The sequence below is a fragment of the Zonotrichia leucophrys genome, chromosome 1 (assembly GCF_028769735.1).
Source record: "Zonotrichia leucophrys gambelii isolate GWCS_2022_RI chromosome 1, RI_Zleu_2.0, whole genome shotgun sequence".
In the NCBI taxonomy this organism is placed as follows: domain Eukaryota; kingdom Metazoa; phylum Chordata; class Aves; order Passeriformes; family Passerellidae; genus Zonotrichia; species Zonotrichia leucophrys.
The window spans coordinates 74,323,186-74,346,470 of record NC_088169.1 but is presented as its reverse complement, the minus strand read 5'-3'; the positions used below and the strand labels follow the sequence as shown (position 1 = coordinate 74,346,470).

Genomic DNA, 23,285 nt, shown 5'->3' with positions numbered 1-23,285 from the left:
TTTTCCTTTTGTAAATAACAACCAGGTAATACTTTTCCAGGAAAATATTACTTGAATAAACCAGATGCACAAACCCACTCAGTGTCATTTGATCAGCAGTATCTTCAGAAAAAGTCACATTTCCTTCTAGAGCAAAGTTTAGCCAGTAAAAGATTTCTTTAATTGGCAAAATCAATGAAAACAATTCTGAACAGTAAAGAAATCTTAGCTTAAAAAATGAGTTAACCAAGACCAAGTGTCCAGTTGCTGAATACTTTATTCTTTTTTTACTTCATACACCTGAGCTCTTAGGGCTTGTACAAAATATAAAATAAAATAAAACCCCAGTATGGTTTTACCGATCTTAAAACTGCAGCCTTGTATTTTTTCATCATTTATTGTAAATATAAAGAGGGGTATGAAAATTGCTAGTGCATCTACTGGAAGCACCTAACCTTTTGGATATTATGTCATTATTGTTGCCATGAGAGTTGGCTTCGTTGATTCAATTTTTTGAAGAAATGCCAATTTTATTACAACTCTTTCAGCAGAAATGTGTCCCATTTCAGGCAGAAATTCACTGAGAAGTGAACTTCCATTAAAACCTCATCCAGAAAAAAAGCCCACTTTCAGTTCTACTGAAGAGAGGAAGAGCCTGCCTTTGCCTCCCCCACAGCTAATAGGAATGCACCAAAAAAAAGGCCACAGAGAGAAACAGGAAGAATTATAAAAACACATACACAAACTTCCCATACTAGCAAAATTCAAAATAAAATACCATTGCAGCCCCAGTGGCAACAGGGACTGCAGCAATATGAAGAGACAAACATTTGGGTGGAATGTAGGCAGCAAATCCTTCTGCAGAGGAATGAAGTCCACTGGCACGTAGACGGTGTGTGAATGTACTGTGGCTTGCTGAACCAGGTCCTGGGAGAAGCTGAGCAGCTTTTGCAAGATGCTGTCTGAGGGCACCCTGCACTGAGGGGTGGAAATCATGAAGCCCTCAGACAGCATCGTGCAGATTTAGGTCCCTAATGCAATATAAAACATATTTGCTCCCATTAAGTGACCTGGGAGCTTGCTTTGGCTTAGTTTTTTCCCCCAAGCATTTGTTGTTAAGTTAATTAAGCATTTAAAAATAACAGTCTCTCACTTTCCAGAGACTCACATAATCTGTCTTCATCTAAAGGCCAGATTTTCTGCAAGGGCAAATCAATACAGTTTCACTGATTGAGGATCTGGCCTTAAAAGTCCATCAAGTGCATTAAACCCAGCACAGTATGACATGCGCCTTGGCAGTAGGACAGTTCTCTGGATTAATATTGAGGGAAATTTGGCAATTAAAAAAAAATCTCTGTTTTGAAGTGCTGCCATTCCTTTAACTGGTGCTGAGCACCTCAGCTTCTTCCCTGGAGGACTGCACAGCCACCTCTGGGCTTTCGCCGTCGGTCTCCTCCAGCTTGAGGGCCGCGTTGTCCAGGCCGGCGTGGCCGGGCTGCGGCACGGCCGTGGGCTCTGCCGTGGCAGGGGGAGCGGCGCAGTACAGCGTGAAGCCCACCATGATGATAAGAAAGGACACGATGTAGAGACCTGAAAACTGGCAGAGGAGAAAAAGAGATGCATTAAGTCTCGCCTGATGTGAGAACACGCCACACATAAGAACACAATGTTGCCTTGTTTCAAGAATGTGAAAGCTACCCTTCCTTGTAAAAATGTAATAATTATTTTAATGAGGATTATCACCGTGAGCTGGATTCAGATCTGAAAACCAGAATTCAACAGCTCTATTTACTCAAAGACTTGGGCCACTGGCTGATTTTCTCTGCACCTCTTTCCCAAGACTGCTGGACAGGGAGTTTCCTTGGGTCTACATGCAAGAATCTTACCAGGGAGATCAAACAGGTGTAAACACAGTCATCATACTGAATGAAAGTTGTTTACTCACATGAATACTGAAACACTCTACCCCTACGAGAATTTTGATCCAGCACATGCAAGTATTTCACGTTCTGGCAAAGATGAATCTCTGTGCTATTGCAAGCCACCAGGTTAGTTCTCTGCACAGATCTCTAACCATCTGCAGGGCTAGATGAGTGTTATTGCTGGATCAAAACCAGTTTGCTCCCTACACCAAACAGGTCCTTGAGGGGACAGAGGCTGGGGCTCCTTTTACAAGACTGGCATTTGCAAGCTGTGAAGCGTGGTGAGAGCTAAAGAGTACAAATTGCAGAGCAACATCAGGCACTCTGTTGTTCACTTGCCTGTTAAAATTCCAGTAATTGCCAAGATTCATCCACCTTGACAGAAAGACAAATACTTCATAACACCAGATTCAATGGTGTTTTCAACCAAGCGTTGAAGTTATCAACCGAAAGGAACACTTTTCAGCAGGTTTATTAAAATCCTCCATATTCCTTTTGTCAAACCACACTGATTAAATACTAGGAGGAAGGATCAGCATATCCTACACACCTCTGTGAATATCCTCCAAGCTTCCTTAGACATGCTTGAAAAATATGGTCTAGTTTATCAGGATGAAATTAATGGTCAGACCTAGACAGTGGACTCTCCTCCAAAGAAGACTAAGGCATCTAGAATTTAGGCACTGCAATTCCTAGCTGGCAGTCACTTGGCTTGGAAACTCTTGGATGGCAGCACACAAAAAAAAAGCAGACTGAGCAAGGCAGCAGGATCACCTATGGTCACACATCCCACTGACCTGTTCCCAGCAAATGGGCAGAGCCTGGGGCTGTATCCAACCACCTGCACAAATTCTCCAGCCTAAGGCCCTGAGTGAGCATGTGTCTGTGTGCAAGGACCTGTGGCTGGGCAGTCACAGGAACTGCAGGAACAGGAACTGCTGGAACTGCAGATCCCTCACAGCACAGTGCCCACAAGCCTGGAAGTGTCTCTGATCCCGATGAGTCAATTCCTCCAGGAGTGGATACAGTCACCAAGGCAGGATGCCAAAGCCGTTGCAGTGTAGCTGTGACAAAAGGCCTGCCTGTATTTTTACATTTATTGACACAGGTGCTGTGTCAATAAATGCTGCCCTATCAGACCTACACTCTTTTTTCTTTTCCCTTTCAAGGAGAACTTAGTCTTTTTTTCCTGGGTTTTTTCTTTCTTTCTTTTTTTTTTAATTTCAAATATTGCAACAACTTTATTGCTTCAGACACTGATTTCAGTCATACCTTGTGCAGCTGATATCCTCGTTCCCACTGCTGAGCCTAGAGTGTACTTTAAATGTTACTGGAGGACTGTATCTCCATCTAGTGTCTGTGATGTATACTCCCTTCTACAGTGCTTTATACAGCTAATGCATGAGATCTTTCTCAATATCTCTTGAGGGATTACAGGTATCTATATAATGAGTTCATTAGGAAGCACAGCAAGGATTCATTATGGAGTAAAAGGAAAAAATAAAAAAGGGTTCAAAGCCAGCATGAAAAATTCACATTTCACTTGAAACAGACATGGCTGGGGCCAAAAAGTTAAGTGCATTAGGAAAACACTGTGCACAAATCAAAACTTTATCAATTCCTGGGCCTGGTTTCTGCTGCAGCCACTGATTGTGGTGCTCCTGTTTGTTTGTTTCAGAGCAGGCTCAGACCACGGCAATTCAGAGCTCTCCATAGCTCTCTCCACTCTACAGCCCAGCCAAGCCTCCAGTTGCTTGCTAAGAACATAATCTGATAATGGGGAATACTAATTAATAGGGAATAATAATTCCCTGTATTTTTTGTTTGTAGATTCCTGTATCCAGAGTGCTTTTTAATCCAGCAAACATCCTACTTAGTTCCTTTGCCCCATAGGTAAAGAAAAGATATGGTTAACTTGGCAATAAGATTTTCTACTGCTAAGAGCCATGTCAAAATTAGGCTCTCTCAGTTCATGATTATCTCAGATAACAGATGAGATAATAACTTATCTCAGATCCTCTGATCACTGAAGAGGTGGCATTACTATTGCTCCCCTTTTTGTTTCTTCATTATTTCTAATCCCAGATCCAAGTTCCTGTTTCAATAAATATCTGAAGTTCTCTCAACATAATCCCAAAGTCTTCATCTGTTCATTTTTCCTTTTGGTACCAGATTACCTCACTGTTAAAAATTATGAGATAGCCTGCTCCCAGAAAAACCTCTTCCCAAAATAAGCTAAAAGTGTGAAAAATAAAAATTTAATATATCTCCTCCAAAGCTCTTCTTCCTCTTCACTATAATGAATATAAATTTATAATCACTTCTTGAGTTAAGCTATCTGGCCACCAAAATCCACATTTGGAAGTGACTCAGAAAGGATTTAGTTGTTAGACCGTAAGTATGGTTTGCTTCCTGTATTCATTTTTAATGGATGCTTTGTAGTTTGGAGCAAAGTATGGAACCCAAAAAAGGGAGGAAAACTGAGCTAAGAGACTCTTGAAAAGGAAAATCTAGCTGCTGTCAGACCCTAACATTACCAGACTCTGCACTGCCTTCATTTTCAGAAAACAAATCTGACCTAAAAGCTTCTGGCTGAAGAGGAAGCAACCACATGGAATAATACAAATTAAGCTCCTAAGCAAAGCTCACAAGCTTCTCACCCTCACAAGCCCTTCCAGTCACCGAGTGGCTGACTCAATTACTCCAATTGCTTTAATGAACTAAGTTCTCACAAGTGATTCTGGATGGAAAGTGGAGGGTGGAATGAAATCCTTTCAGCACTGTCATTTAGCTTGAGCAGACACTGCCAAAAATATTTTAGAGCACAATAGAAGTAACTGCCTTTTGGAGAGTGTAGAGAATAATACATTTATCTGTATTTTTTTTCAGATCCTTTAGTCTCTCCTTAGCAGCAGCCCTAAGAGAGCTTGATTCTCATCCCAAAATGTTGGTAATGAACAGATTAAACTTCTGAAAGAAAGTATTATTTTTTGAAAATCAAACCAGTCCTCTTTCAGACACCAAATGCCTTTCAAGACAGGGAGATTCAAACCCTCTCCTTCGACACTTGGGAGTCATGAACCAGATCTAACATACAATTCCACAAAGGGCTTTCAGTGGGAACTCCATTATTGTAACACCTCAGGAAATTATTTACTATTTCTTAACATTAACTTATCCCTTCAAGTGTGAAATTGTTTGAGAGTGGCTCTCTGGCTAATGGTGCAAGGCTCTGCCATTAACTGACATGACTCCTCCTGACTGACACCTGCCAACAATGAATGACAGAAACCGCAGAAATGTGCAGGTGCAAACAACTCTTCTGGGGCTTTTAACAACATTACACTTTATTCATCATTCTGGAGTAGAAACACAACTGAAAGAACGTCAAAGTGGAGGAATGAATGTACTCACCTTGTAATAAAACAGGTAAAGCCCAATGAAGAGACTGTAGAGATCTGAAGTCAGAATCGCCAGGTTGACGGAGGTTGCGCTGGTAATTTTAATCACAACTGGCATGAAGTTGTACAGCCCAAACATGCACAGGGCAAAGGCTGTGAACAGCAGTGCTGCAAAGCAAGGTCACACCTTACTCCTCAGGCACAGAACCATGATTTTATAGAGCACTAATATCCTTAAGATGCCTTCAAGCTATGCATTTCTATCTCCTACAAGATATGAGAAAGTACATGCAAGATAAGCATGTACAAAGACTACTTTGTATTGCAAGAATTACTCTATCTTCAAGAAAGTATAGAAGATATATATATGTATATACACAAAATGTGTATATATATATATGTAGATATACATATACAAGAAAGTTCTTATTCATTCCTACATAACCTAAGAGCTGACTGAAGACATTCAGAGCCACACCTCTTGATAACATTTAGTTCTGTTCAGGTCCAAGTGTGCCCACTTTTCCTGTACTTCATTTAGGAAGGACAACAGATAAGTGTTCTTGTGATGTTTCAACAACAAACATGTCAGTAATTAAACAGGTTTCTTTTTTTACTTATTTCAATTTATTTTGAAAAATTATTTCAAGTTATATGTAAAATACAAAGCCTGTTTTAATGTTCAATCCTGCAGATCCTCTCCCTTTGCTGAGCTGCAAAGTTTGAAGAAAATAAACTTGTGAAATACAGTATTAATGCTGCTTGTTATTCAGAAAAAGAAAAGCCCCACCATTCAAAGTCTAAATGATTATCATTTCCCAGTGTTCTGTAACATGCACATTATTTTGTCATACACATACCAATTTTCCAGTTCCACTGAATTTTCATTATCTCTTTATGTTCCACAATGGCTCTAGAGTTAGAGAAAAGATATAATATAGTAAAAAGGAAAAAATCATACTAAAATAGAGAATTTAATTACCAAATATATAAGAAACTTTTAATCTATAAGCCATTCATTTTTTTGTTTCAAATTTTACTGAATGACACTAGCTCAAACATCTAACAAGCATGAAAAAAGACAAAAATTAAAGTGCCTGAAAGTCAAGAGCACTGTTATTTAATTTTTATGCCTTCTTCACAGGCGTTTTAATCCTTCAGCAATTCAGTTTTATTTGATATACCATTTGAGGAATTATTAACTATAATGATGAGAAATGAGGACTATAGAATTCATTAGACAGACTTAAGTGCATCTGGGCTGTTACTCAAACATGCTTATTTGTAAGAGTATACATGGCTTCATTTTAAATTTGAGCTTATTATGGAAGATCTCCTGCTAACAATTATATCCTAATCTTTTCCACAGAGAAAATTCTTTAAGAAATACAGTCCTATGAACAGTCCTCAGCATACTGAGTGTCCTCACAAACATCAACAAAACAAAAAATACAGCCAAGTGTCCTATGTGTTCAACTGCAGGAGTTTAGCTTTAGAACTGCTGCAATAGGAGTAATGCAAATAAAAAGGATATAAAACAGATGCTGATCAGCAACAAAAATGAATTCAAGTGGAAGGACTCCCATATAGGCCACATAGAGATGCAACAAAGAATTTAATAACATCATTTCAAGGTATACAAGTAATCATCTGTAGTATATTCTTAATTAGTTTTAAAATAAATATTAGATCCTTACAGCTGTAGACCGCTGATAATAGTCCCAAACAAGCCCACCATTCCTAGAAACTCCACTCTGCTCAGATTTTTCACAATGTATTCCTCACCCACATTAGAAATGGCATACAAAGAAGCAGCAAGAAGCACTAAGACATCTCCAATCACCACGTCACTACCTGTACAGAAATATTAATCCACAATAAGGGTAATGCCACAAATACTTTTTAACTTTCCTTAAAAAACAAGCAAATTTATCTTGAACATCTCTATCTTCCTAGCTCATTCCAGGGGAAGGGGGAAGGAAACCCTTCCTGTGTGTGCAGAGGAATGTCTGAGCACAGACTCTGCTGCCTGCTCACCTCACCCTGCACAATGTGGAGGGAGCTAAACCCAGCATTCACATCTCATCCCAGCCAAGACCCTGCTGTATCATCTGGTCCAATCCTGCTTCTGCTGACCTCAGGCCCTGTAGGGAATTGAGCAATCCCAGTTAGAGATGCTCTCTGCATTTTGAGAACATTGTCCCCACTCTTGCAGTAAGGCCTGATTCAAGGCTTGCTAAAATCAGCCTATTGATTTTTGAGGGACCTGGACCCAGCTTCAGGTTTATGACATGCCCTAAGTGGGCACTACAGCGGGGTGGTACTGTGTGTCCTGCTGCAATGTATTTATACTGCAAATGAGACTCCCTGTGCTACCACCACTCACCATTAAATGTCTCTGTGCATCAGCTAAATAGCAAGAGGATCACTGCTGTTCAAACCCTTCGATTGGTTTAAAATTTCCTTCCCTAAGCAATCACTAAGAAAATATGTCTAAAATATGAGGGTAAGCAGCAGTAAGGATCCCCAAGTCAGCAAATAAAGCACAACTTCCTAATGTCTCAGGGGAATATGCTTCTCCCTCCAAGATACTTGTACCACATAGCAGTAAAGCTGAACTTCACTTTGTCCTGTCTTACCTACAGTAAGACCCCAAAATAACAGCACACTTTCTTACCTCTATGCTGCCTGATGAAGGCAATGCCCTGAAATTTACCTTCTCTCATAGCCTGTGGCTCTGAAAATTCAAAATTCTTATTCAAAATAAGATCGCTATGATAGGGGTTGATTTAGGCATCTGTCATAGAAAAGACAAGACCTGCCCTTATCTGCACCCTGCTGCCTCCTGGCCCCAGAGCCCAGCCTCACTCACAGAGGTCCCAGGAGAAGTCAGCTGCTGTGAGCAACTTTTTATGTGTTACTTGCACCCAGAGAAAATTGCAAATCAGAAAAGTCTGGCTGCCAGCAGGTTGATACTGTATAAACAAGACAAGGTTTGCAGGCATCGGCCACTTCTTCTATTAAACCATCTCACATGACAGTCAAAGTGACCAAGCTTTTGGGAATGAGACTTTCCATCACATTGTCTAATGAGCAGCAGCAAAATTTAAACTTAACACAAGTGGGGTTTTTTTAAGGTGGTTGAAATTTCCAAACATACAAGCAAAGAAATTCCACAGCTCCCCATAAAATCAACATCTCCTCTTCCCAGACAAGAAATAAAAACAGCAACATGTTCTCTTTTAAAACAGAACTGTATCTGCTACTATTTCTGCTTTACAAGTTCCTGTCCACAGCAGGAACCATCTCTTTGCTGTTCCCCCTCAACAATAAAGGACTCCTTACCTTCACCTTCCTCTCTCCCTGCCAAAATGTCTGCACCCACCATTGTTGCCACACCCAGCAAACAGATGGCAACAGCAACAAAATGTATCAGCTTGTATCTTGCTCGGAGAAGGAACCAGGACAAAGCCATCAGTGCAGGAATCCCAAAACAGTCCAGGAGCTGTGTGTACAGAAAAATTGTTTGAGTTAGAAACTCACCCCAAATCCAGACTGCAACACCCTGAAAGGAAATGCACAGGATCTTACTTCCAATCATCAGATGTTAATGAAACCTGCAAAGCAACCCCAGTAGAAGAGAGGGATGAGACCCATTTTTCACCATTAAAAGCATTCTGCAAGTGAAGGAGGAGCTGGAGCAGGGGTCCGCTATCTCTCGGTAGGAAAGCACATCTGTCCTGGGGTGACGTTATGATGCTTGTATATCCCCATTCATCTGTTCTGTGCCTTTAAGACCGGCTCTGAAGAGTGGAAGTTTTGTTTGGGTTTCTCTTATCAGGGACACAGAGATGAGTGGTACATAGGGCTGTTTTTTCACTTCCAGCTTCAGCTTGCTGCTTTTGCTTGCTCTCTTTTTCTGCTCTTGCTTCTGCTCTGCTTTCTGCCTCTGCTTCTTAGCTAGTTCTAGCTAAACAGTCCACATTGCTTCCTGGACTGTTTCTCCTCTCCTGTTCCTGTGACCATCTGGAACCTGCTCCGGACTGGGACCTGGGAACACCGAAGGTTCGGCTGCAGCAGCTGCCCCAGCGCCAGAGGGACTGAGAACAGAGCAACCACCCCCAAAAGAGACTTTCTGATTTCGCCATCTTTCTCAGAGCGGTGTCATCGGGTATTGTTCATTTTGTGTGCTGGGGGGTGCGGGGCCAGTCAAATAAACAGGTTCTTTCCACCTCTCTCCGAGGAATTTTTTCCCGAACCGGTTGGGGGGAGGGGCCGTGTGGGTTTCGCTTTCTGGAGGGGCCCTCCTTTGCAGATTCTTTAACAAATTTGCCCTAAACCAGGACAACAGATTTAGAAACTCTTCTAATGATGGATCTAATCAATCTTTGCAGCTTCACAAACGAATGCTAGGGTGCTGCTCTGAAACAGCATTGCTCCCCGGGGCTCCGTGCACACAAAGCAAAAATATGGAACTATTGATGGGTACAAGTAATCTAATTTTACATCGATGTGACTGTGACAAGGACTTGACCCTGCAGCTTTGGGTTTGATGCTCTGACTTATCTTTCCTTTCTTTATTTTTTCTCTATAAGTTTCTACATGCCTTTGCTTTGCTGTTAGACCCACCCACAGAATCACAGAACTGCTTGGATTGGAAGAGATCTTAAAGTTCATCTAGTTCCAACCCTTCTGCCATGGGTAGGGACACCTTCCACTCAACCACTCCAACCTGGCCTTGGACACTTCCAAGGATCTACTACCTATTCCCCTTTAGGACAGGAACTCAGCTGTGTACTTTATACAGAAGAACATATACTGCAGCATAAGATGGGCATATTGTTCTAAAATAATCAAATACCATCAAGACCACTGTGCTAATCATAATTGGTTTAATATTTAATTCAACAAAATAGATTTTGTTTCTGAATTTTGAAAGGAAATAAAAGGTGTATTTCCTGACCTGTCTCAGTAAAGTGCCACAGAACTACATAAGGGAACAGCCTACAGCAGAACATATAGTCAACTTCCCAAAGATTCCTGAGAAATTACTCTCAAATGTCACTCCTTAAAACCTGGCTTCTTGAAGCCCCAACAAAATATGTCCAGATCAGTAGGACTGGGGTAAAATCCCTGCAATCATGACAAGAGCTCTTAGTTCTTAATGTTTATTTCCAGACTCTGCCTGCCTCAGTGCACCACTGCAGTTACCTTCTGTGCTGTGCCATTTCCCCAAGGGCTTCAAGCAAACTTGTTAACGTTTTGATGATAAGTCTGGTTCTACTTGTTCATAACTATACATAGTAAAGTCTTAGAAGCATAGTGCTAAGAGCAGCTATTTAAGATTAAATCCTAACAGTGCCTCTAATCCTTCCATCTATTTGTCTTTGCTCCTTGGATTGCCTCCAGCTTGTCCAGTTTGTAAAGTCTATGAAGTGTAAGAGTACTTCTTCAGGCCATAGTATGAGACATTACAAGTACCTAAGTCTCAGTATGTGAAACCAAGTATTTCAATACAACTTTACACCATGGAAAATATCACACTGTGACCTTCTATTTTGCCACAGGTCTTGTTCTCTATCTCACCTTTAGTCTAGACTTGAGAAAACCTCTAAAATTTCCTTCAAATTTGACTAGTATCAAACAACAAGAAATACTACAAGCATTAGAAAGCAAAATTTTTACCCCTCTGGTGGCATATCTACCAGAGGGGTAAAAACAGACATAACTCTTCTACTAATAAGTAAGCTTTCACTCTCATTAACAGAGATGTTTAGCGTGTAGTCTTCCAACCTCCAAACAATTTTTCAACCTAAACAGAAAGAATAGAAACCCTTTAAAAAAATCTTAATTAGGATATAAGAGAGTAGTACATAATGAGCCAGAAGCTCATTCAGTAATGCAAGATGGGGAATTGGAGCACCCAGACCAAGAACACACTGGAGAACCACAGCACCATGGTTAGAGGACTTGCAGCCAGGGCACAGAGGCACCAAATGATGAAGAACACTGGTAATCTGTTCCAGGAGACAATTACCCTCAATTACAGATGAAATCAGATTTCCATATACTGGATCTTACCTTCCTTTGATCTAGTACATTACAGAGCTCTTCTGTACAGGATCAAGATCAAAGAAGTGCAAAGCAGATGTAATACCACAATGAATTGTATCAATGGAACCAATTAAAAAATAAAGTTTATTTATTTTTTACAACATTTATAACACACTGTGGTACTGACTACTATTTCCAGTACAGCCTCTTCAAACTCTCATCTTATTCAATTCTAGCCTGTATTTTTAACATGGGGCGGGGAGGGAACCAGATAACCTGGTGATTTGATTTACAAATGTTTTGACTCAAGCCACACTTTGGCCACAATGTTTATAGGAGGTTTTAAAAGTAGGGTAAATTATTAAAAGACATTTTAATATAATGGTTAATAAATTATCATAGACAGTTGGAGGTCATTGGTTTGCTTATAATTGCCAGCTTCAGACAGCTTTGTAAGCAAGAATGCTCAACTGCTCATCCTGCTCATTCCCCACAGGGCTCCCCACAGGCAGCCTCCAGCTGAGCCCCAGGGGCTCATCCTTTATTTTCTCTTATTGAGGCTGGCACTCTTCCATCAGCTGACAATCTGTCAATAGTTACTTGAAAAACATTTCTATCTGAATTATCTACAGAGCAAATTGTAAACATGCCCAATAACATGTTAAAAACATCAAACCACAGCTATACTGCTTGTTTTTTGATATAAATCACATAATTGTTATCACAGAATATCCTGAGTTGGAAGGGACCTATCAGAATCTTTAAGTCCAACTCCTAGCCATGCACAGGACACCACAAGAGTCCCACCATGTGCCTGTTGTCCAAATGCTTCTTGAGCTCTGTCAGGCTTGGTGCTGCGACCACTTCCCTGAGCAGCCTGTTCCAGTGCCCAATCACTCTCTGGGGGAAGAATCTTTTCCTGATATCCAACTTCAACCTCTCCCAATTCAGCTCCATGCCATAACAGGCAGTCAAACTGCAGCACAGTCAAGTCCTGCCACAGGGAAAAGAGGACACTGGCAGCAAGGAGTATCCTGGCACTGCCTCAGCCCCAGCCAAACAGTTCAGTTGTGGACCAGAGTCTTTGTCTGTATTTACCAAGAAACAAGAGCCGTCATCCCACTGTTATCAACCTAAAAATCTCCAAACCCCTCCTGTAAAATGCTGGTATTTGAGAACTAAAGGGAAACCAGTTCTGCTTGTGTGTGCGTGTGTGAGAAAATACATGGAAGTTCCTTGCTGAGCCTGAAGAAAACTTATCTTTGAAGCTACGTTTCATGGTGGTGAGTGAAGCTCCAGCCAGACAGCATTTTAACAATGATTACACTGCTTTTGGGAAGGTGCCATAAACCCTGTGTTGTTTTTATGGTCCCAGAGAATCCACTCACAGCCTGTACTGCAGACAGGCCATCAGGCTGGGTGCTCTGAACCACAGGCTCTGAACCACTGGTATAGCTGCAAAATCGCTTGCCAAAAACAAAAAGAAAATGCCTTGCACTAAAGCAAATCACAGGCTTCTGCTGTGGAGTTTTTTCACTGTATCTCATTTCTGACAATGGAGAGAAACTGGTGACTGCAGAGAATGTGCAAGAAACCTCAGGGCAACTGCAAAAAAATCGCAATTACTGAACCGATCAGTTGCAAGGTTACCAAAAGTGAAAAAGGCTCAGAAAAAGCTTGAGTTTTTTGGACAAGACAATCTATTATATACATACATATATATATATATATATATATATATATATATATATATATATATGTATTCTTTCTTAATTTCTACAAAAGAAATCATGGGAATAGCTTTACTATTTCTGAGAACTTGGATCAAAGCCCTGGCTTCTTCCTTAAGCTATAAGGTCAAAGAGTGTCTAACTCACCAGCTTAACTTGATCTTGAGACTGAAACAAGTCACTCTTAAAACTTTGATTTCTTAGGCATTATTTGTAAGGAGATTAAAGACCTAATGAGTCATAACACGTAAGTATGAAGTGGAAATGTGACAAAACAACCTAAGAGACACAACTGATCTTCAGTAGTGCAATGAAAATTTACTGCAATTCTCTAAAGGGAGCCCAGAGTGCAGGAGTTTATTGCTTTACAGGTAATTCTCTTAAACATTAACCCCTATTACTCTGACTCTGTAAAACCTTGACTCCTTTCCAGCTAACAGCCAAGTCTTCATGTTACTATTTTTTTTTATTCAGCTAAGTGGGGCCATGATCCCAGCCACAGATCCCCATCACTGGCAACAGCAGGCATGGACTGGCACAACATGGACACACTCCCTACTCCACACTCACACAGTGAGTAAACTTGGGTCTGACACAGCTCACTAACAGTACAGCCAAAGGCAGGGTTTACTCCCACTTTGCTCAGTGTTCTGAGTTAGTTTGTTCAAGGAAACTGCCCCTGCAAGCTCAGGAGACTGAAGGAGGAAAGCGCTGACTCTTCCAGCAGCTTCTGTCTGTGCAGTGTGACAGAGAAACCCCAGCTTTAGCCCTTCTGTTTACAGAGCTTTTCAGAACACAATATTTATCCTAATGCAGCAATGCAGCATCAAGCACTGGTGTTGGAGAGGATGTCTACTATTACTTTATTTATGCTGAACTTCCTTCCACCTCTTTCAGAGAGGGCCCTGAACTGCCACATACAAAAGCCACAAGGCTGGTACCCCCCTGCATGGGCAGCAACATCAGCTGACACTCAGTGTGTCTCACAGGTGGGGTTGCATCTCACAATGCCTCCTGCAGCTTCTAGGAGTAGGCAAAAGATCCACCTCACTGTCATCAGCAAGAACCTGCACTGAGTGACTGTATCTGGTCATAAATCTTTATTTTGTGTCACGAGAAAAAACTGAGTGGCTGTCAGCAAACTCTTAGAAGTGCTTTTATCTAAATAATTAGGGTTCAACTCGAGAGCTGGCACAGCTCTACCAGCCAATCTTCTCTGCTTCCTGGAAAGGTTATTCATGATACAGGATGCTCTTCCCTGTACTGCAGGGAGAAAATAGATGCTGGAAAGTTCTTTTCAGGCTTAAATAGCTTCCATGTCTGTCCTATGAATCTCATTTTAGAAACCAGTCCAAAACTGTAATAAAAGCAACAGCTTTTATTAAAAAGAGAGATTGGTCCTTACCTGCACACTTGTGAGGTTTGTATATTGGTAGGCTTTTACAATCGTGTAATTGGCTTCAACATCAGCCAGTCCCACAATAAGATACTTCCACCACCTCTGTTTCAAAATCTGACAGAGACTGTCACTGCCTGTTTAGAAGAAAGCAGCAATCAATACGTGTTTCTTTCCAACCAAACGTTGCACGGGAATTTTGCTTTTTAGAAACATAAATAATACCAAGATTGACTTTGTCTGCCCCTGCTTAAGACACAATAACAGGAAACACAGCCTGGGAGGAGACAATGCAAATGCTGAAAAGCACAGAAATTCTTCCACATGAAGCTAAACACAGCAAGACTAGAGTTGTCTAAAGAGTAAATTAATAAGAACAGGAGGAATACTAAATAGTCTCTGGTAACAAAGTGTGTTAAAACAAAACTTATTTTACCTAATATAACATATGATTTCAAACCACAGAGCACAAAACTCTGAACAGATATGACATTACATCAAATTAAATGCACATTTAATGTGTGAAATTAACTTCCATGTGTTGCTATAAAGCAGGAACTTCAAAAACTAGTAGGAGTATTGAGGTCTTAATTTTCGAATTCTGAAAGGAAAATGTAGAGAGAAAAAAAAAAGATGAAAGAAAATCTCCCATCCCGTATTTCACATACCAGTCCTAAATACCAGCGTTGTTGTATAAACCAGAAGCAGCAAACAATAGTTGATGAAACTTTGCAACATTGGAGTATTCACATTGAATCTGTCTGCCAGGTACTGGCTTGTAACAGCAGTCCCACAGATAAACATAGAGAGCATCTGGCCCAGAATTACAGTTTTCCAAATATGCCTGTGAACATAAAAGACAAAACAGTAAGCTTAGAATTAAACATTTACGTTTCTAAAAAAATATTTTCTAGTTTTACAGGAAAAATTACTTTTTTTAAGACTGACACTTTTTTTTCTTTTTTCCTACTCCCTACCAATGTTGTCCTGTTACCTACAGGTAAGCAGGGTTTTGTGTACACAGAAGGTTTAGCCTGACCTCAGGACAGCCACAGGAGAAGTGAGGCCAGCTCAAGCCACCAGCCATGGAGACTGCAGTTACTCACAGAGATCTGCAAACACATCACCTGGGCAGGTTCTACCCAATTCTTATTCTTCCTATTCTTATTAAGCAAGTTTTGAGTTAAATCCTTTGTCTCCACTGAATTCCATCCCAACTGATCAACAAAGATCTACAATAAGGAGATAAAGCACAACTACTTTCAGGCTCATCTGAGACCTGAGTTTTAGTGAGCTGAGACCTTAAGATGAGCAGTGGAACAAAAAATTATTAATGATAAAACCAAGTTAACAGTTCAGTTTGGAAGGCTCTTGAACGATCATCTGATCCAAACCTTCCTGGGAAAGGGAGCCTTGAGGAGACTATTTAGCACCCTGTCCAGTTGCATCTTGCAAACTTCCAGTGATGGGGACTCCACAACATCCCTGCAGAGGTCGTTCCAGTGATTGCTTGCTCTCACCATAAAATAAATATTTCTTAAAACATGAATGATTATAATCAATACTTATTGCAGATTTTTTCAGTTCTATTACATCATGTTCTGCTGCAACTGAGGATGGAGTTAAGAATGCATTTTGGGTAAGATCATGTTTGCATTTACAGCTCAAGTCCCACCCACAGCCAGCAGGGACAAAAAAGGGGGAAAAAAAGCTCATGCTCTTTTAGTAGCAATTCTTCACTCAGTATAAGATGAACTATTCCAGATGCTCCAACACAAACAGGGGCATGTAACTCTGTGGGGTTTTTCTGGCTTGCTCTTTCGCCTGCCAGTGGAGCTGTGCTAATTTGTACCACCCCAAGTCTCTGCACATGCACAATACATAGTGACAGAAGCTCAGCCCTGTGCTATCTGTACAGGTCTGCTAAATTCACATTTAATCTGTTTACTCTGAAGATTACTGATGACAATTTAACTGTCTGCACAATCAATACATTTGTTTCCACTCAAATTAATCAAGCAAGGGAAGAAAGGGCCTCATTAGGATTCTGCACCTACCCTGTGCCCACATCTCCCCACGCTGACTTCTGGCAGGACACCCACGTGTCAGGCACAGCACCTGAGAGTATCACTGCCTGTTTTCCCAAGGTGGGTGACCCCAACACAGTAAGTACCAGCTCACCCTGCTGTGCTGTGCAATCCAGGTGCCAGGCAATTAGAAGGGCGTGTGTGACAGTGCTAAACCTGACCACAATCATGCAATCAATCCCTTCTTGTGGAAGGGAGGCATCTTCCTAGCACAGACTCCAATGCACCTGCACGAATCCTGTTTATTAATTCAGCCTGACACCAAGCTCTTCTGACTTTGAAAACGCTGCTGGGCACATTTTTCTCTCCAAGTCTATTCTGATGAGACAGCAAATCTCCACAAAGTCCAGCCACACAGTACTTCCAGGAGATTTGAATCCCATGTTTGCTACAGCTTGCCTTGCCAATCCCAGGAATGGTGCACATTCACACTCCAAGTATTATATATCATGTGACAATCTTGTAAGGTACTGTCCAGTCTCATCTGAGTAACTTGCTGGTGTGTGAAATAAAAACATTCTCATTTCTAAACAGATTTCTAAAATACATATGGTGGGGGGTGGTGGGTGGTTTTCATTAAAAACAGCAGGAGAAAAAACTGAAGCAACCTCACTTCTGTTATATTTTATCTGATTTCTTTTTAATTTATTTATATTCTGGGCAATGGTCTATGCTATTTAGTGAACAACTCAAACACATTTTGGCTAATTATTCTGGCTGATGCAGAAATATCTTTTTATAGTCACATAAAGAATTTAACCAGTTGCCATTAGAACAAATGTGATATAAGTTAACTAAAATTTCAAGCAGGCATGGATGAGGATTCCAGCTTGCCCTTTGCCAGCCCTGCAAACTCTGGCTCCTTTGCAGCAGGTAAAATGACAGAAGACCCACTGAAATTCAAAGGAAGATACCCTGTGGTGAACAACATACAAAACTTGTTTTCAGGCATTTAAAAAAATACACATTTTTATTATTATTGAAATAAAGCCTCTTGCCCCAAACTAGCAGAAAAATGTTTCTTCCTCACCATCAGCACTCAAGTAACACAGCAGGCCTTTGGCAGTTTATTGGACTAAACTCACCCTGCACTTGGACTAGCTGGGAGGAGAGGGTGGAGGTCGGGATCAGACATGCACAGAGGCATGACTGGGCAAAACTGCTGTAGTTTTACTGGAGCAAAGCCTGTGTGCTGCACAAAATGAACTGCACTTGTCAATATGCTACCAGGAGAGCCCCAAGCTGCCCTGGCTGGCAGAAGCCCTGATGTGGACACAAACTCCTCTCCACCCCCCTGCTGGGTGTTGCCACAGAGAAGGGCAGAAGCACAGGCAATACCGCCCCACAACCTCGTTTAAGGAGGCTCATTTAACATGGACTTCGGTGTGGTAGGGCTTTAAACATTTTTGTCCAGGATATGAGTTGCAAGGAGCAACTTTGCTCCTCCTGAGCTACAGCACCTTCTCTACAGCAAAGGCCTGGGCTCTACGTGCAGCCCTCTGGCAAACTGGATAGCAACCATGTTCCAGTGAGAGGATAAAATGGGGAAAACCTGCAGCCACTCAAATTTGTTAACAACTGAACTGCTCCAACCATCATTTACTGAAAACAAGACAGACCCATCTGCCCTCTTGCAGTGGAGTAACTCCACTAAACTAATCCTCAGCTTTTCTAATGATCAAATTTCCCCAGTTCAAAGTACCTAAGGAATTATCTCCTTGCATCTCTGCATTTGGGAACAGAGGCAGGTCCAGAACCTCCAGAACTGTTTGCTTGGTGGTTATTGCCCTAGCAATCATTGCTATTTAGTTAATATATGTCTTGGCAGTGCTACATTACAAAGGTGTCTGGCAGAGCAAGCAGGCTTCATCCCACCTCTATGGGATGAAGAGGTGGGATGCCCTTCTCTATTTTTGTCTATTTTAATTCAAGGAATTTTTTTCTTGCCTGAACAGATTCAAAATATTAACATCAAAAAACACACAGAAAGTCTTTAGTGGAAAACTGCCCTCAAAAAATGTCTTCTGTGAAGCCCAAAATGCTCCATACCTGGCAGCTTTCTCAGCTGTGTGTAAGGTAACAGCCTCTTGCCCTGACTGCTCCCCAGTGCCAGGTGGAAGCCTCAGCAGGAAGCAGCAATGGTTTCTCTCGTACCATTTGCCAAAGCATGAAAAACAATTTCTTCAAATTGAGATGACATCACCATGCTCCTGGCATGATGCACTGGGCTCATAGCCTATTTTAAAAAATATGTTTGATCCTCTCTAAACTTGAGAGCAAACTTTAAATCCTACTGTTTGCATTTTGCATGACAATTTCTTCTGAGAAAAATGCTTTAAAGACACACGTTTCCATTCAATTTGTTATTGATATGAGTATTGATGACAGTGACTTTCTTATTAATAATTGATCAGATTTTGAAATATATTAATTATTAACTTTTCCATGCCAGAACTTAATCCTCTCAGCTTTTTTTTTTTTTTTTAATGCACTGGAAAAGACTAATTCACTTTGGAGTCTCAGATGATGCAAGGTAAGTGTTCTGAAAAGGCCTTTTATTTCATAGTTGGGCGGGGTGGGTTATTGTTGGCTTTTAATGCTTAGTAGCAAGCTACTAAGATTAGTCCTTCCCTCTCTTCAGCCATCCTATCTTAGCTAGCTGTATCTATGGTTTTGAGCAAAACTAAAGATTTTGGGACTTTTTAGAGCATGCAAGTTTGCCACTAATTGTGTACCCTGAACAATGTGCAGCTCTCAACATCATGAGAAACTCAGGCTGGCTTTCCTTGGCTCCATGTGAAATGCAGAATAAAAAATACACCAAGATACTAAAGTACAATTGATATAGGAGAAAGTTAAAGGAAATTTAATAAGACCATAGTTAACAATTTTACTGGCAATTAGTTTACTAAATCCTGTAATTTTAATGTGAATTTTTAACTTACAAAAAATACAGCTAATCAAATATTCATTTTAATTCTGCCACCAATCTAATACTGACATGGCAAAGCCTGGCAACACTGTTCACGTACAGAGTACGTGCAGTGGTGCAGTACTTGCAGGTCGCTTTAACTACTGAACCCTTCCTAAACAGGGAAGTGACCTTTTAATTTCAATGATCTTACTTTTTCATGCTAGTGGTTAAGGGAAAATGGAGGTTCAGACCAAACCATATTGCAACATAATTAGTAATTAACTAAGAAGAACAGAATATATTTTTAAGAACTAATATAATCAGAAGTTAGTTTTTCCATGTTTTGCTTTGAAACTGATGTCAATTTAATTTGCAAAAGGTAAAAAATAGCACCAGAAATATATTTTCTAATGGTTCTACTCAAAAAAACCAAAAAAAAGCAGAAAAAAAACCCCACAACAAAACCCAGACCCAGCCTAGTTTATTACATACAACTATTAAACCTTCCTACGACTCAGAAAGGCCTCAAACAAAACTGAAGTGGCTGAGCCTGCTGTCACCTAGAGGAAAAAAAATAAGAAAAAATATCAATTCAGTATCTCAGACAACACTTCTTAAAATTCAGTGAAAGCTATTGATTTTCTTTCAAATACCTTCCATAGACTCCCTTAGTGTAGCCGTTGGCCAAACTAATGGCATAGGTGAAGTTACTGAACAACTCAACAAGTTTCTGTCTTGCCTTTTGGGTCTCTCCTCACAGGCATGAGGAGCGAAAAGAGAAAAACTTATAACCAATAGAGAAGATGAGACTTTGTCCAAGAATAAGGTTCTTCTTGGCCAGCATACACCATCTCATAGTCCAGCAGCCAGACTACAGTTTATGCACAAGGCTGCCAGGAAAGCCAGCACATCCTTGGCTGACAAATCCTATGCAATAACTATTAGTGACCCAACTTATAAAAAAGCATTTTAAACAGGGACTGTTTTCCCCCTCTAGAGGGAAAGTGAAGCTGTAAATATATGGTCTAGAAGTCTGAGGATGCAGTCCTGCTCTCATGAAGGTAGTGCTTCTGAAGTACCAGCTTGTCTGTACAACTTGGCAGGTATTTTTCCACAAGTTTTCCATGCTTAACTAGTGTTCATATTTCAAGAGATATACCTGAAGGAGTCTCTATTCTAAGCTGATTTACGGAAGGAGGAAGTGGGGATATTGGTCTTCCAAGACTCCACATTTCGTCTCAGTTATTTTGTTCTGTTACTTTTGCAATCCCCCATGACCTGACCTTCATAATGATCGAGAACTACAAAACAAACAAAGTGAAGGGAAAAAAACGGAAAACAGAAGAACAAAAAATACAAATGTACGTGTTTAGGTGTGAGAGCACAGTCCTACTTCAACAGAGTCAAGACGCCACTCACTAATTCGGCGCTCAGCCGAGGCGACCCCGAGCGCTCTCGCCCAGCAGCATCCGCAGGCTGCAGCTCGGCGCCGCTTCCGGAGCAGCCCCGGCATCAGAGCACGCGCTCCGGAGGCAGCGGCCAGAGCTTCCCCGGGTTCCCCGGTGCCGGGCCGGCCGCAGGCTCCGGGCTCTGCTCAGCCCCGCGCAGCCCCGGCCGTAACCGCGGGCCCGCACCGCGGCGGCCGCTCCGGCCCAGGCTCCCCGCGGCTGCTCCCGGCGGCGCAGAGCGGCCTCCGCATCCCGACCGCGCCGCCGCCGGAGCGCCGAGAGCGGCACGGACGCTTCCCCTCTCCTCCCGTCCTTCCCCCGCTCCGGCGGGCGGCCCGGAAGCCGGCGGGCGGGGAGGCCGGCGCCGCGCGGTTCCACGTGGAGGCCGGGGACTCACCAGGTGCAGAGCTTGGCCCCGAGCAGCGCCAGCAGCCGGCGCGGAGAGGAGGCGGCGGCCCCGGGCGATGGCTCGGCAGCATCGGCAGCATGGGCAGCATCGGTAGCATCGGCAGCCTCAGCATCGGCAGTGGCATCCGCGGGCCGCGGCGCCCCGGCAGCAGCGGCCGCCTCCTCCATGGCGCGGCTGCCCCGGCCCCGCGCCCGCCGGCAGCGGGCAGGGAGTGATGGAGGGCGGGCGCTGCGAAGGCGGCACCCGGCGGAAGGAAGGGATGAGCAGCAGCACCGGGACAGCAGCACTCTGCTCCCCGGAGAGCGGCCGAGCGCGGCTTTGTGCCCGCCGAGGGGCCGCCCCCGGGAGGGTCACGGGGGGTCGGAGCTCTCCTGATGTTGCTTCTCCTCTCCGGCCCCGCAGTTTCCTTCAGCCGCAGGGTGCAGGTGGGGAGCTTTAGCAGCGCCAACGCCACGCTGGTGTTCCCGCTCTCCCGCGGGCCCCCCGGCAGCAGCCCAGCCCGGTGCCCCGGTGCGGGGCCGTGCTATGCCCCCGGGCCTGCGCGGGCAGCGAGCCCCAGGGCACGCGGGAGCCTGGCGGCAGCCGCCGCAGGGCGCTGAGCGGGCAGTTCAGGCGCATCCGCCGGTACAGGAGTTACTGTGTACGCTTCGAGTTCAACTTCTCGCAGCTTTCTGTGCAGCCTCGGGTCTTCTAACGTTTCAACTCCCACTTCTTTGCCGCTTCTTTGCCATGCCTCTGGATTTTTCACATCCTGTTTGTCTTCACCTACATCTCAGGGCAGCTCACCTGGAGAACGTGGTGACATTTTGCATACTTTGGTGGGTTTCTTAACAGTACTTCTAATGATGCTCTGTATGTGGTGGAATTGAACCCCGAAGGTGTCTCCAGGAAGAGCAACCTTCGGCCCTCATTGGGGCAAATATTTATCACTGTCCTCACTGAGCCGGCAGAAAGGATTTTCTGCCACGAGACACTGTCGGTCTCTACCTTCAGTTTTTCCCCGCAGAGAACCACAATCTAATTTTTCTCCCCCCAACACCATAACTTTTTTTTCAGACGTTTTTCTCTGTCATAGTTCTCTCATTCAGATTGTGTTTATTTATCCTACTGAAATTCATCCTCATAGGATTAGATATAGGAGTAAAAGAGGCATTACTGTGCCATTTTCAGGTTATCTTTACATTTCCATGTACCTGTCATTAATGAAGGTGAATTTTAGTCTCCCCTTTCCCCAAGGGCCCAGGCTCAAATACCCACTAAGATATTGGCTATATGGGAGAGGACCCCAAATACCCTCTTTGACTCTGTGATGATGTAATGTTAAAAGGTCATTATGAAAGAAAAGCTGTAAAATTACATGTTTTAAAAGCATTAATAAATGTACTTCTATATTTATAACATACATACATATTTTTTATGTATTTTTTTTGTTTTTTATGTATTTTTCCTTTACTTGTATAACAGAATAGTTTACTGGTATTTAAATTTTGAATTCCTAATCCAATTAAAGTCCTGCTCTGGCTCCTGTAAGAAATCAGTCTGCCAAGATTAGTCTCAGTGTTATGACAGTTATGAATCTGGTCATGCTGGTCCTGATTCTTCACAACCTAAACTAATGAAAAGTTTAAAAGAAACTGACTTATCGGACCCTGTGTATTTAGTCATATCTGAGTTCCACAGCTGTGGTTCTCTTATCTTCACATTTAATTCATCCTATGTCTGCAATCTGCTGCCAGTTTTCCAGAGATGGGGGATCTTGTCTTTGGTGCTTTTTGTCTCCGTTTAAGCTCAGCTCTTGGAATTCCTCGCTACAGGTAGGCTGCAGCAGCCTCACACCAAAAAGACACTGCCAGGCCAGAGCTTTACCCTGGACTGCTCAGCTGCAGAAAGATTGCAGTGCCAGAGGGGTATCTATGAATTCTAAAAATACGAAACAAAATAAAGT

General features: G+C 42.4%; 1 protein-coding gene across 3 annotated transcripts; it reads right to left on the bottom strand.

Annotated features, from left to right (window-relative positions):
• Positions 1–251: 251 nt before the first annotated feature.
• SLC35F2 (solute carrier family 35 member F2) lies at positions 252–21,698 on the bottom strand. Of its 3 annotated transcripts, none has more exons than XM_064718145.1 (8): positions 21,329–21,698; positions 15,151–15,326; positions 14,492–14,619; positions 8,648–8,807; positions 7,000–7,156; positions 6,163–6,215; positions 5,316–5,470; positions 252–1,569 (listed from the first exon to the last, which is right to left on the bottom strand). In XM_064718145.1, exons 1-8 carry the CDS (start codon positions 21,505–21,507, stop codon positions 1,192–1,194), a joined length of 1,386 nt encoding a protein of 461 aa, XP_064574215.1. In that variant the 5' UTR covers positions 21,508–21,698; the 3' UTR covers positions 252–1,191. The 3 variants fall into 3 exon arrangements, with proteins under 3 accessions (XP_064574215.1, XP_064574234.1, XP_064574224.1); XM_064718164.1 differs by lacking the exon at positions 21,329–21,698 and adding an exon at positions 20,903–21,038; XM_064718154.1 differs by having other exon boundaries at positions 1,218–1,576; positions 21,329–21,695.
• Positions 21,699–23,285: the final 1,587 nt, after the last annotated feature.

Coding starts and splice junctions, on each gene's coding strand:
- SLC35F2 (XM_064718145.1), bottom strand. CDS start 21,507: ATGGAGGAGGCGGCCGCTGCTGCCGGGGCGCCGCGGCCCGCGGATGCC. Junction 14,620..15,150: donor AACGCTGGTATTTAGGACTG/GTATGTGAAATA, acceptor TCTTCTAAACAG/GCAGTGACAGTCTCTGTCAG. Junction 7,157..8,647: donor AGGGAGAGAGGAAGGTGAAG/GTAAGGAGTCCT, acceptor ATTTCTGTACAG/GTAGTGACGTGGTGATTGGA.